Here is a 13,694-nt window from a genome sequence, read left to right as displayed (position 1 = left end):
CAAGCCAAGATCTCATCTGCACATGTGCCACCTCTGGGCGCCATTTTTCTTAAGTCCACTACTAGGAGATCAATGGGCCGGAGGCGGCGCATGTGCAGATTAGATATTGAGTCAAGAGCTCCATTTGCGCAGGCCCCAACTCAGGCAGCCATTATGTGAAGCCTGCACCACTGACGCTTTCAGGATGGTCCCTGCCTTACTGCCTGCAGCGCAGCAGCCCACAGCGCCCGCAACCACCAGCACAGCGCCCGCAACCACCAGCACAGCGCCCGCAACCACCAGCACAGCGCCCGCAACCACCAGCACAGCGCCCGCAACCACCAGCACAGCGCCCGCAACCACCAGCACATCACCCCTGGTCGCCTCTTCACCACCTCCCGGTAAGCTACATTTGGATTATAAGATACACCCTCATTTTCCTCCCAAATTTTTGGGAAGAAAAAGGGGTTTTATAATCCAAAAAATACATTATCCACTCGCCTTGCAAAAGCAAAAATATGGCAATTATGGATTAATGGGGTTGGGGATGATGGGCACTGGGTTCTCCTGGTTATTGTACAGTAGGAATCCATATGATATAATGTGCTTGGTGGCGTCAGAGCAGTTCCCTATCACAGTGCGTTCAGTTCATTCCCTAGACCCCGGTGTGCAAATGACTGCATCATCCCCTCATTTATATGCCTAGGACTGTGGTGGACGGGAGCGTCGCTGTGGAGGGAAATAGTGGGAAGAAGCATTATACTGCTTCTTCACTCCGAGGAATACTTTGAACGTAGCGTTTGCACCATCTCCGGTCACAAGTGATGACCTATCTTTGTTTGTCATTGCTTATTTTGGTGAGAACACCCCTCTTCCGCAGCACATTGACCACTACTTGTGGACGCAGCCTTAGGGTAAGTTCACACAGTGCGTTTTTTGCGCGTTTTTCAGGTGCGTTTTTGGCCTCAAAACTGCATGACTTTGCTTCCCCAGCAAAGTCTGAGTTTTCATTTGCTGTCCGCACACAGCGTTTTTTTGGGGGGTTTTTTAAGCTGCGTTTTTGAGCTTAAAAAAAAAATGCACATGTCAATTCTTTCCTGCGTTTTTCTGCGTTTTCCCCCCATGCAGTGCATTGGAAAAACGCAGAGCTCAAAAACGCAGCAAAACGCAGGCAAAAACGCACCAGACCGCTGTAATAACGCATGCATTTTTCGCCGCTTTTTTTGCTGTAGGTGCGTTTTTGTGCGTTTTTAGCGGCCAAAAACGCAGCGTCAAAAAAACGCAGCGTGTGCACATAGCCTTATAGTACTTCATGATGTACAAACCACTTATCTGCTTCTTTTCCCAGGTGGGGCTTTTATACGAGGAAGGGGTCCGGAAAGCCCACAGCAGTGATTCCAGTAAACGCACCTTCTCTGTGTATAGCAGCTCTCGGCTGCAGGGCAGATATGCTCAGAGCTACACTCCAAGGTAAATATACCATTATTCGAGATTACCACATTTGGGTCCTCCAATAAGTGGACTAATAATGCTTTTCCTTTTCTACTACAAGTGCTCCTCTCGATACAAACCTTCTCAGCAACATCCAAAAGTTGTTCTCCGAGAGAATCGATATCTTCAGCACCGTCCAGTTTAACAAGGTAAAATGATTGTATTGCTTTAGACCCTAGTTTAGTGTCAAGGTGAATCCACACCCTAAGGCGGGCTTTGCACGTTGCGACATCGCAAGCCGAAGCTGCAATGTCGCACGCGATAGTCCCCGCCCCCGTCGCAGGTACGATATCTTGTGATAGCTGCCGTAGCGAAAATTATCGCTACGCCAGCTTCACATGCACTCACCTACCCTGCGACCGTCGCTCTGGCCGGCGACCCGCCTCCTTCCTAAGGGGGCGGGTCGTGCGGCGTCATAGCGACGTCACACGGCAGGTGGCCAATAGCGGCGGAGGGGCGGAGATGAGCAGGATGTAAACATCCCGCCCACCTTCTTCCTTCCGCATAGCCGCCGGCGGCAGGTAAGGGGATGTTCCTCGCTCCTGCGGCTTTACACTCAGCAATGTGTGCTGCCGCAGGAACGAGGAATAACATCGTACCTGTCGCGGCACCGTAATTATGAAAAAGTCGGAGCCTGCACCAATGATACGATAACGACGCTTTTGCGCTCGTTAATCGTATCATCTAGGATTTACACACAACGATGTCGAAAGTGACGCCGGAAGTGCGTCACTTTCGATTTGACCCCACCGACATCGCACGTGCGATATTGCAATGTGCAAAGCCGCCCTATGTATTAAAGGGAATCTGTCACCAGGTTTTTAACACCTAATCTGAGATCAGCATAGTGTAGGGTAGAGAGCCTGATACCAGCGATGTGTCACTTACTGGGCTGTTTAGTGTAGTTTTCTTTTTCGCTCCTAATTGGGAGACCCAGCCAATTGGGTGTATAGCTATTGCCTCCGGAGGCCACACAAAGTATTACACTTAAAAGTGTAAGGCCCCTCCCCTTCTGGCTATACACCCCCAGTGGGATCACTGGCTCACCAGTTTTGTGCTTTGTGCGAAGGAGGCAACACATCCACGCATAGCTCCACTGTTTAGTCAGCAGCAGCTGCTGACTATGTCGGATGGAAGAAAAGAGGGCCCATACAGGGCTCCCAGCATGCTCCCTTCTCACCCCACTTCATGTCGGAGGTGTTTGTTAAGGTTGAGGTACCCATTGCGGGTACGGAGGCTGGAGCCCACATGCTGCTTCCTTCCCCATCCCTTTTTACAGGGCTCTGGGTGAAGTGGGATTCTATCGGTCTCCAGGCACTGAGACCGTGCTCCATCCACAGCCCCTGGTATCTGCTGGACATGGAGCGGAGTATCTTCAGGGACATGGCCCTGCTACATGGAGGTACTCTGTGTCCCTGTGGGGACCGCGCAGACACACGGCAGCACTGCTGGGTGTGTTAGTGCGCCAGGGACAGCGGCGCTGTCCGCACTAGTGCCATCGCACACCACAGCGTTGCTGGGTGTGTTAGTGTATTGGGTGACTACTGCGCTAACCGCCGCTGCCACTTTTATTTAAGGCGCCGCTGGGATTTGTGGTGCGCCGGGGACTTCCGCGCCGGCCAGCACTGATATGCCGGCCGCGCTTATTAACTCGAGTCCCCGGCTTCTGGGCCTAGTCTCCCTTCGTTACCGCCCACAGGCCTGACAGTCAGGGTAGGGGCGTGACGCTGCATAGCACAGCAGCGCTGAGAGCTGGAGTATGTTTTGCATACTCCACCCCTCTCACTGTGTGCACTGTGAAACCGGATTCCCGCACTTTCTCAGGCACGCCCACGGCTTCCTTCTCTACAAGGACGCCGGCAGCCATTAGTGTCAGTTTCTGTACGATACAGAGACAAGTGTGGAAGACCCTGGCATTCTGATAGTCACACAATCGCTGCAACAGGCGTTAAGCAGCACCTGTGGTGCTAACCCCACTAGTGCAGAAGTGCACTTATAGATATGCTTGTACTATATACATTGCACTGTTTGGTCGCACGTTGTATATACCCTCCTGGATTGTGCGGAGGAGTTATCAGCATATTCTCTGTGTAAAACAAAGGTGCAGAACCACATGTTTTTCTATGCAGCCGGTACAGCATGTACGGCTATACGGCCGGCAGGTTACATAGACCCCCATTATGTCTAACTCAGCCGGAGTCTCTGCTAATGGCCAGAGGATGAGGACGGTGTCTGCAGTATTTACTGACAGATTTTCTGAGACTATGGCTATGATACTAGAAGCCTAGCAGTCCGGACATGTCTCTCACAACATGGGCACTGTTGAATCATTGATCCATGGCCCCCCTCAGTGTGAACAACTAACAGCTCCGGGAATGTCACACGCATCCCAGAGTCACGGCTCTGCACAGACGTCAGTCCCAGACAGCCTAAGCGGGCTCACTATGAGCGGCCCTCGGTTTCATCAGGGTCCTAGCAGAAGGACTCTCTGTGTAATGAGGCGGAAGTAGCGGCTCAGGATTCTGATCCTGAGACCGCTCTCAATCTGGATACACCTAATGGTGACGCCATAGTGAATAATCTTATAGCGTCCATCAATAGAATGTTGGTTATTTCTCACCCAGCTCCTCCAGTGGAGGAGTCAGCTTCACGTATTTTTCTGGACCACTCTGCCTTCAGAGAGGCAGTCCAGGAACACCACACTTATCCAGATATGCGCTTCTCCAAACGGCTTAGGATACACGTTATCCCTGCCCCCTGACGTGGTCAAGGACTGGACCCAGTGTCCCAGGCGGCATCCTCCAATCTCCAGGCTTGTAGCTAGATCCATAGTTGCAGTGGGAGATGGAGCTGCACTTAAAGATGCCACTGACAGACAGATGGATCTCTGGTCTAAATCCATCTATGAGACTGTCGGCGCACCGTTGGCCCCAGCATTCTCATCCTTGGGGCACTCCAAGCTATTTCAGCTTGTCTTACACAGATTGACACGGTTACACGTACATCTGTGCCGCAGGTGGCATCCTTAACCTCTCAAATGTCTGCATTTGTTTCTTACGCGATTCAGGTTGCCCTAGACTCTGCGAACCGTACGGCAGTAGCCTACGCTGCTCCGTGTTTTTAAGCAGAGCCTGGTCTGCTCGTTAAGTGAATGGAAGGCAGATTCTGCTTCCAAAAAAGGTTGCTTAACCAGTTGCCTTTTTCTGCTGACCGACTGTTTGGTGAGCGTTTGGATGTAACCATTAAACAGTCCAGGGGTAAGGATTCATCCTTTCCTCAGCCCGGACACAACAAACCCCAACAGAGCAGGAGGCAGTCGTGGTTTCGGTCTTTTCGAGGCTCGGGCAGGTCCCATTTTTCCTCGTCCAATGTGGACTCAAAAGGATCAGAGGAGCTCAGATTCTTGGCGGGCTCAGTCACGCCCAAAAAAGAGACAGTCTGAAAACCCGCTTCCAAGGCGGCTTCCTCATGACTTGCGGCCTCCTCTCTCCGCATCCTCGGTCGGTAGCAGGCTCACCCGCCTTGGCGATATTTAGCTGCCATAGGTCAATGACCGGTGGGTGTGAGACATTCTGTCTCACGGGTACAGGATAGAGCTCACTTCTCGTCCTCCAACTCGATTCTTCAGAACTTCTCCACCTCCCGGCCGAGCCGCTGCTCTTCTGCAAACAGGGTGCACTCTATAGGCAGAAAGAGTGATGACCCCCGTTCCTCTTCAGGAACAAGGTCACGGTTTCTACCCCAAATTATTTGCGGTGCCTATAAGAACGGGCCGTTCCGTCCCGTTCTGGATCTAAAACTGCTCAGCAAGCTCGTGGACACCAGGCGGTTCCGGATGGAATCCCTCCGCCATGTCATCGCCTCAATGTCCCAAGGAGATTTCCTAGCATCATTAGGCATCAAGGATGCTTATCCACACGTGCCGATTGATCCAGAGCATTAGCGTTTCTACGCTTCGTTATAGCAGACGAACACCTTCTGTTCGTAGCTCTACCTTCCGGCTAGCGACAGTCCCACTGGTCTTCGCCAAGGTCAGGGCAGCAGTAGTCACAGTCCTGCACTCTCAGGGTCACTCTGTGATCCCATATTTAGACGATCTACTTGTCAAGGCACTCTCTTAGGAAACATGCCGACACTGCCCGAACGTTGCGCTGGAGACTCTCTAGAGTTTTGGGTGGATCATCAACTTTTTGAAGTCAGATCCGACCCCGACCCTATCGCTAACATATCTAGGCATGGAGTTTCATACTCTCTCAGCGATAGTGAAGCTTCCGCTAGACAAACAGCATTCACTACGGGCTGCAATCTCTTCTTTAGAACCAGTCGCACACATTGAGACGCCTCATGCACTTCCTACGTAAGATGGTAGCAATGGAGGCAGTTCTTTTCGCGCAGTTTCATCTGCGTCCACTACAATGTGACATTCTCCGCCAATGGGACGGGGAGTCGACCTCCCTCAACAGAGTCGTCTTTCTTTCTCAGGCGGCCAAGGAATCTCTACGGTGGTGGCTTCTTCCCACCTCATGGTCAAAAAGAAGGTCCTTCCTATCCCCATCCTGGGCGATAGTTACGACAGACGCGAGTCTATCAGGGTGGGGAGCAGTTTTTCTCCACCACAGCGCTCAGGGTACGTGGACTCAGCAAGAGTCCACCCTTCAGATCAATGTTCTTGAACACAGAGCAGTGTATCTTGCCCTACAAACCTTCCAACAGCAGCTGGACAGCAAGCAAATCCGACTTCAGTCGGACAACTCCACAGCGGTGGCATACATCAACCACCAAGGAAGAACGCGCAACCGGCAAGCCTTCCAGGAAGTCCGGCAGGTTCTGATGTGGGTGGAAGACACGGCATCCACCATATCCACAGTTCACATCCCAGGCGTGGAAAACTAGGAAGCTGACTTCCTAAGTCGCCGGGGTGTGGCCGAAAGGGTATGGTCTCTTCACCCGGACGGGTTTCAGGAGATCTGGCGCCGCTGACAGAGGCCGGACGTCGATCTAATGGCGTCACGGCACAACAACAATGTGCCAGCTTCATGGCACGGTTTCACAATCATCGAGCTCTGGCGGCAGACGCCTTAGTTCAGCATTGGTCGCAGTTCCAGCTACCTTATGCGCCACCTCTGGCATTGTTGCCCAGAGTGCTGCGCTAGATCAGGACCGACTGCGGCCGCGCCATCCTCGTCGCTACAGATTGGCCGAGGATGTTGTGGTTCCCGGTTCTGTGGTGCCTCACGGTAGGCTAACCGGGGGCACTACCAGACCAATCAGACTGGCTGTCTCAAGGGCCATTCTTCCATTTGAATTTTACGGCCCTCAACCTGATGGTGTGGCATTGAGTCCTGGAACCTAGTGTCGTCAGGATTACCTCAGGACGTGGTTGCCACCATGAGACAGGCTAGCATACCAACGTCCGCCAAGATTGACCACAGGACGTGGAAGATATTCTTATCTCGGTGCTCGGCGCAGGGTGTTTCTCCCTGGCCGGTTGCATCGTCTATGTTTCCTTCCTTCCTGCAATCTAGGTTGGAAAAAGGGTTGTCGCTCAGTTCCCTTTAGGGACAAGTCTCAGCGCTATCTGTATTTTTTCAGAAACGACTTCCTCAGGTACGCACGTTCCTACGGGGAGTTTGTCGTCTCAGCACTCCGTACAAGCGGCCGTTAGAGCCCTGGGATCTGAACAAGGTTCTAATTGCTCTCCAGATGCCGCCTTTCGAGCCTTTGAAAGAGGTCTCCCTTCCCGCTTTTCTCGGGAAGTGGCCTTCTAGTAACGGTCTCGTCTCTTAGGAGAGTTTCCGAGCTAGCAACGCTCTCATACAAATCTCCCTTCCTGGTCCTTCACCAGGACAGGGTAGTTCTGCGTCCGATTCCGGAATTTCTCCCTAAGGTGGTATCCCACTTTCATATCAATCAGGATATCACCTCACCTTCTTTGTGTCCTCGTCCAGTCCATCAATTTCAGAAGGATTTGCATCTGTTGGTTCTGGTGAGAGCACTCAGGTTCTACTTCCCGCATGGCGCTCCTGCGCCACCCGGATGCACTCTTTGTCCTTGTCGCTGGTCGGCGTAAACAGTCGCAAGCTTCTGAATCCACCCTGGCTCGGGGGATCGAGGAACCAATTCTTGAAACCTACAGTTCTACTGGGCTTCTGGTTCTCTCAAGGCTGAAGGTCCATTCTACCAGAGCCGTGGGTGCATCCTGGGCATTACGGCACCAGGCTACGGCTCAGCAGGTGTGTCAGGCACCTACCTGATTGAGTCTGCATACTTTTACCAAGCATTTTCAGGTGCATACCTACGCTTCGGCAGACGCCAGCCTAGGTAGATAAGTCCTTCAGGCGGCGATTGCCCACCTGTAGGAAAGGGCTGTTTGACGGCCCTATCACGAGGTATTCTTTTACCCACCCAGGGACTGCTTTTGGACGTCCCGATTGTCTGGGTCTCCCAATTAGGAGCGAAAAAGAAGAAGGGAATTTTGTTTACTTACCGTAAATTCCTTTTCTTCTAGCTCCAATTGGGAGACCCAGCACCCGCCCTGTTTTCTCGGGGTTTTTCTGTTTTTTCGGGTACACATGTTGTTCATGTGGTATGGTTCAGTTCTCCGATGTTTCCTCGGATTGAATTGGTCTTTAAACCAGTTATTGGCTTTCCTCCTTCTTGCTTTGGCACTAAAACTGGTGAGCCAGTGATCCCACTGGGGGTGTATAGCCAGAAGGGGAGGGGCCTTACACTTTTAAGTGTAATACTTTGTGTGGCCTCCGGAGGCAATAGCTATACACCCAATTGGCTGGGTCTCCCAATTGGAGCTAGAAGAAAAGGAATTTACGGTAAGTAAACAAAATTCCCTTCTTTCATAAAGTCACTGTTTAATCAGAAGTAGATTATCATTACAGGACTACTTGGCGTGCTGCAGGTAGTCCAGCATATTCATGAGCTCTGTATAACTGCTAGATCTGCAGCAGAGAAAATATTGATTCAATCAAAATGACAGCAAACAGCTCAGTAAGTGACACATTGCTGGAATCAGGGTCTCTGTCTCTACATTTTGCTGCTCTCAGATGGGGGAGAAAAAAACCTGGTGACAGATTCCCTTTAAAGAAGTTTTCCAAGACTTTTTAATGGTGTATCTTCAGTATAGACAATCACCATAAGATTTAACTCCCTGGATTACTGTCAACCAGAAATAACTTATTCTTAAAGGGTCATTCTCATTATATTAGATTGTTAAAATTGTAAAGCGCTTGTAAAAAAAGAGTAACTTTGCAATTTGCTTGATATTACAAATCCTATCCGTTCTGAAGAGTGCAGGGATTTTTATCAGGGAGTACAGCACGTACAAGATCTTCCTTTTTTTTTTTTTATGAAGCTTGTAAGTGCTGCGCTGAAATTTTCCTACTTTGCTGAATCTTATCAGCGTCCGTGCCCTTGCGCTGTCCCGAAGCTGTCTCATATAGCAGCATTGGAAAGCCCAAAGTTCTGGTCAGCAGAACAAAGAAGTTGCAGATCCGATCTGTCAATCAAGCAAGAGACTGGGTCCTGATGATCGATGGTAAAACCGCCCCTTTAACATAGGTATTGTCTCCATTGTCCATACTTAGTTAGGGAAGCACAGTGGTTGCTTTATTCTGCTGGTTAGCAGGAGTCGTAGGAATTAGATTCCCCACCCCATCCCAATTATTGATTTAATTCATGGTCCTGTTTTACTTTTTAATATTTATATTCCGTTTCTCTCATTTCAGGTGTCTATTCTTACAGGAATTATAAAGATCAGCCTGAAGACATTCCTGGAGTGCGTCCGCCTGAGGACATTTGGCCGCTTTGGTCTCCAGCAGATCCAGGTGGATTGTCACTACCTGCAGCTCTACTTATGGCGCTTTGTCAGTGATGAGAATCTAGTCCATTGCCTTTTGGATGAGGTTGTAGGTAGCGCTGCTCACCGGTGCTTGGATCCGGCCCCCATGGAGCAGAGTGTGATCGAGGTCATCTGTGAGAGGGGCTGAAATAGACTCATCCGAATCTCATCTGTATATACAGGAACCGAAGAAACGTGAGGCGCAGCGTGAAAGCAGGTAGAGCACCCACGGAGGAGCTCCACTGGGGGGTTGTATATATCCAAAATACACATATGTGGGATCTATATGTAAATTGCAAATAAAGTGTTGGTATGACCAAAGTGTATACTACGGTATAAGGCATTTAAATTCTTGGGATATTTAACCCCTTTACGACCGCCGATACGCCTTTTAACGGCGGTAAATAAGGGTACTTTTTCCGATCCGCCGCTTTTTAACGGCGGTCGGAAAAAAGGGTCTAGCGCCCCCCAGAGTCAGAAAATTTCCGGGGTCTCAGCTGCCGGGGGTAGCTGAGACCCTGGAGATCATGATTCGGGCCGGTTTTTCCGGTCCCCGCTCACCTGATGACCGGTATACACCGTATACCGATCATCAAGTTATAGTAAATGACCTCGCCGGTAAAAAATGATTTATCTCCCATCTGGCATGATCAAACATGCCAGATGGGAGATAAATCTTTTTCCCGGTTCCCTCCGGTCCCCCGGTGTCCCCAAAGTGCCCCCCCCGACCCCCAACCCCCTCCCGAAAATCCAAGATGGCCGCGCGCACCGGCGATCACAGCAGCGCGCCGGCCGCATTTCCACTGTTCCTATGGTTTCTGTCGTATGTGCCATAACACATACGACAGAAACCTGCTCCCTAGGCCCCGCCGGGTCCCCCCCTACCCCCCCCTGGTGTTCCCCGGTGTCCCCCGGTGTCATACATACCTGTCGGAGCCCTGATCCCCCGCGGCCCCCTCCTCCGGCTCCTTCTCTGCAGACTCCGGTCACATGAGCAGAGCGCAGCTGTCAGCTTCCTGTGTTCAGGACGCTGGCTGCTCGCACTCTGCAGCTGTGACCCAGGGAGAGTGGGTGCAGATTCTTTGCACCCACTCTCCTCAAATGGAGGGTCTGCCCTCCTAGAAAATGGGGGATACGTTCCCTGAACGTGTCCCCCATATTCTAGAAGGTCCAGAGGCGACGTGGGACATCCAAATGGATTATTGTGGATTTTTTTTTTTTCTTTTCAATAAATTGGTCAATCAGGGAATGTTTGGGGGAGTGTTTTTTCAAATAAATTTTTTTTTGTTGTCAATTTTTTTTTTATTACTGTCAATTAGTTATGTCGGGTATCTGATAGACGCCGTGACATAACTAATTGCTGGGCTTGATGCCAGGTGACATTACACACCTGGTATCAACCCCATTCATTACCCCGTTAGCCAACGCACCAGGGCGCGGGATGAGCTGGGGCGAAGCGCCAGAATTGGCGCATCTAATGGATGCGCCACTTCTGGGGCGGCTGCGGCCTGCTATTTTTAGGCTGGGAAGAGTCCAATAACCGTGGCTCTTCCCATCCTGAGAATACCAGACCCCAGCTGTCAGCTTCACCTTGGCTGGTGATCTAATTTGGGGGGACCCCACGTTTGTTTTTTTTTTTAATTATTTATTTATAAATAATTAAAAAAAAAAAACAGCTTGGGGAGCCCTCCAAATTGATCACCAGACAAGATGAAGCTGTCAGCTGTGGTTTGCAGGCTACAGCTGTCTGCTTTACCCTAGCTGGCTATCAAAAATAGGGGGGACCCCACGTCATTTATTTTAATTCTTTTTTTTTTTTTGGGCTAAATACAAGGCTAGGCATCCTTTAGTGTCACATGAAAGGCAGGTAAGGGGAGCTTCCTCGTTCCTGCGGCGTCACACATAGCGATGTGTGCTGCCGCAGGAGCGACGAACTACATCGTTACTGCTGCAGTAACGATAATCGAGAATGGACCCCCATGTCACCGATGAGCGATTTTGCACGTTTTTGCAACGATGCAAAATCGCTCATCGGTGTCACACGCAGCAACATCGCTAATGCGGCCGGATGTGCGTCACCAATTCCGTGACCCTAACGACTCCGCATTAGCGATGTCGCAGCGTGTAAAGCCCCCTTAACAGTGAGAAATTTTTTGATACAGCAACAGTTTTGTGAAGTACCTGTGGATTCAAAATGTTTACTATACTCCTGAATAAAATCCTTGAGGGGTCCAGTTTCCAAAATGAGGTCACTTGTGGGGGGTTTCTGATGTATAGGTGCCCAAGGGGCCCTGCTAATGTGACATGGTGCGCGCAATTTACTTCAACTTTTCCAAAATTCAAATGGTGCTCCTTCCATTCCAAGCCCTCCCATTTATCCAAACAAAGGTTTTTGGCCACATGTGTGGTATCCCTGCGCTCACAAGAAATTAGATAACAACCTGTGGGGTACACGTTTTGTTGTTGCCTCTTGAAAAAGTGAAAAATGTGTCGCTAAATCAACATTTTTGTGAAAAAAATGAAAATTTCAATATGGCAACCTAAGCTTATCAAATTCTGTGAAGTATTCGTGGATTCAAAATGCTCAATATACACCTAGATTAAAGCCTTGAGGGGTCTTATTTCCAGAATGGGGTCACTTGTGGGGGACCTCCACTGCTTAGGCACCTCAGGGGTTCTCCTAATGCAACATGGCGTCCGCTATTGATTCCAGCCAATTTTGCAGTCAAATTGCACTCCTTCTCTTCTGAGCCCTGTAGTGTGCCCAAACAGTTGATTTCCACCACATACAAGATATCAACAAACTCAGGAGAAATTGCGCAATAAATTTCATGGTGATTTTTTTCCTGTTACCCTTGTGAAAAAAAAAGCTACCTGGTTGAAGTAACAATTTTGTGGTAAAATTTTATTTTTTTATTTTCATGGCTCAACGTTATAAACTTCTGTAAAGCACCTGGGGGTTCAGGGTACTCACCAAACATCAAGATAAATTCCTTGAGGGGCCTAGTTTCCAATATGGGGTCACTTGTGGTGTTTTTTTGCTGTTTACGTACCTTAGGGGTCCTCCAAATGCGACATGGTGCCCGCAATCTTTTTCAGCCAAATTTCCTTTCCAAAATTCAAATATTGCTCCTTCCGTTCCAAGCCCTCCCATTTCTCCAAACAAAGGTTTCAGACCACAAGTGAGGTATCACCGCGCTCATAAAAAAGTGGGTAACAAACATTGGGGTCACATTTTTGGAATTACCTCTTGAAAAAGTGAAAAAATTGATGCTAAAGCAACATTTTTGAGAAAAAAATGAAAATTTTCAATGTGACAACGTAACGTTATCAAAATCTGTGAAGTACCTGTGGATCCAAAATGCTCACTATACCCCTAGATAGAAGCCTTAAGGGGTCTAGTTTCCAAAATGGTGTCACTTGTAAGGGGTTTCTGCTGTTTAGGTACCTTGGCGGACATGTAAATGCAACATGGTGCCCGCAATCTATTTCAGCCAAATTTGCTTTCCAAAATTCAAATATTGCTCCTTCTGTTCCGAGCCCTCCCATTTGTCCAAACAAAGGTTTCTGACCACATGTGGGGTATCGGCGCGTTCATAAGAAAGTGGGTAACAAGTTTTGGGGTTCATTTTGTTGTGTTATTTCTTCTAAAAGTGAACAAATTTGGGGTAGAGCAACATTTTAGGTAAAATTTTATTTTTTTGCTTTTTTTCATTCCACTTTGCTTTAGTTCCTGTGAAGCACCTGAAGGGTTAATAAACTTCTTGGATGTGGTTTTGAGTACTTTGAGGCGTGCTGTTTTGAGAATGGTGTCACTTTTAGGTATTTTCTGTCACTTAGGCCTCTCAAAGTCACTTCAAATGTGATGTGGTCCCTAAAAAAATGGTTTTGTGAATTTTGTTGAAAAAATGGGAAATTGCTGATGAACTTTGACCCCTTCTAACTTCCTAACCCCAAAACATTTTGTTTCAGAAATTGCGCTAATGTAAAGTAGACATGTGGGAAATGTTATTTATTAACTGTTTTGTGTGACATAACTCTCTGGGTTAAGGGCATAAAAATTAAAAGTTTGAAAATTGCAAAATTTTCAAAATTTTCATCAAATTTCCGATTTTTTCACAAATAAAAGCAAAAAATATCGTTCTAAATTTATAACTATCATGAAGTACAATATGTCACGAAAAAACAATGTCAGAATCACCGGGATCCGTTGAAGCGTTCCAGAGTTATGACCTCATAAAGTGACACTGGTCAGAATTGCAAAAAATGGCCTGGTCATTAAGTACAAAACTGGCTTCGTCCTTAAGGGGTTAAGAGAAAATATTAAAGAAATCCTCTGACTTAAATAAAAATGGCACAATAAATGCATAAT

General features: G+C 48.7%; 1 protein-coding gene across 1 annotated transcript in view; it reads left to right on the top strand.

The window, feature by feature from the left end:
- Window positions 1–9,665, top strand: part of VPS51 (VPS51 subunit of GARP complex) — a 38,155-nt gene extending 28,490 nt beyond the window's left edge. The window contains exons 8-10 of the mRNA XM_075326758.1: window positions 1,328–1,449; window positions 1,532–1,619; window positions 9,210–9,665. Coding sequence (XP_075182873.1) covers window positions 1,328–1,449; window positions 1,532–1,619; window positions 9,210–9,470 — 471 coding nt within the window. The 3' untranslated portion in view covers window positions 9,471–9,665. The remainder of the gene's footprint in view (window positions 1–1,327; window positions 1,450–1,531; window positions 1,620–9,209) is intronic.
- The last annotated feature ends 4,029 nt before the right edge of the window (window positions 9,666–13,694 follow it).

This window comes from Anomaloglossus baeobatrachus, chromosome 10 (genome assembly GCF_048569485.1).
Source record: "Anomaloglossus baeobatrachus isolate aAnoBae1 chromosome 10, aAnoBae1.hap1, whole genome shotgun sequence".
Lineage (NCBI taxonomy): Eukaryota > Metazoa > Chordata > Amphibia > Anura > Aromobatidae > Anomaloglossus > Anomaloglossus baeobatrachus.
This window is presented reverse-complemented; position numbering and strand designations above follow the sequence as displayed.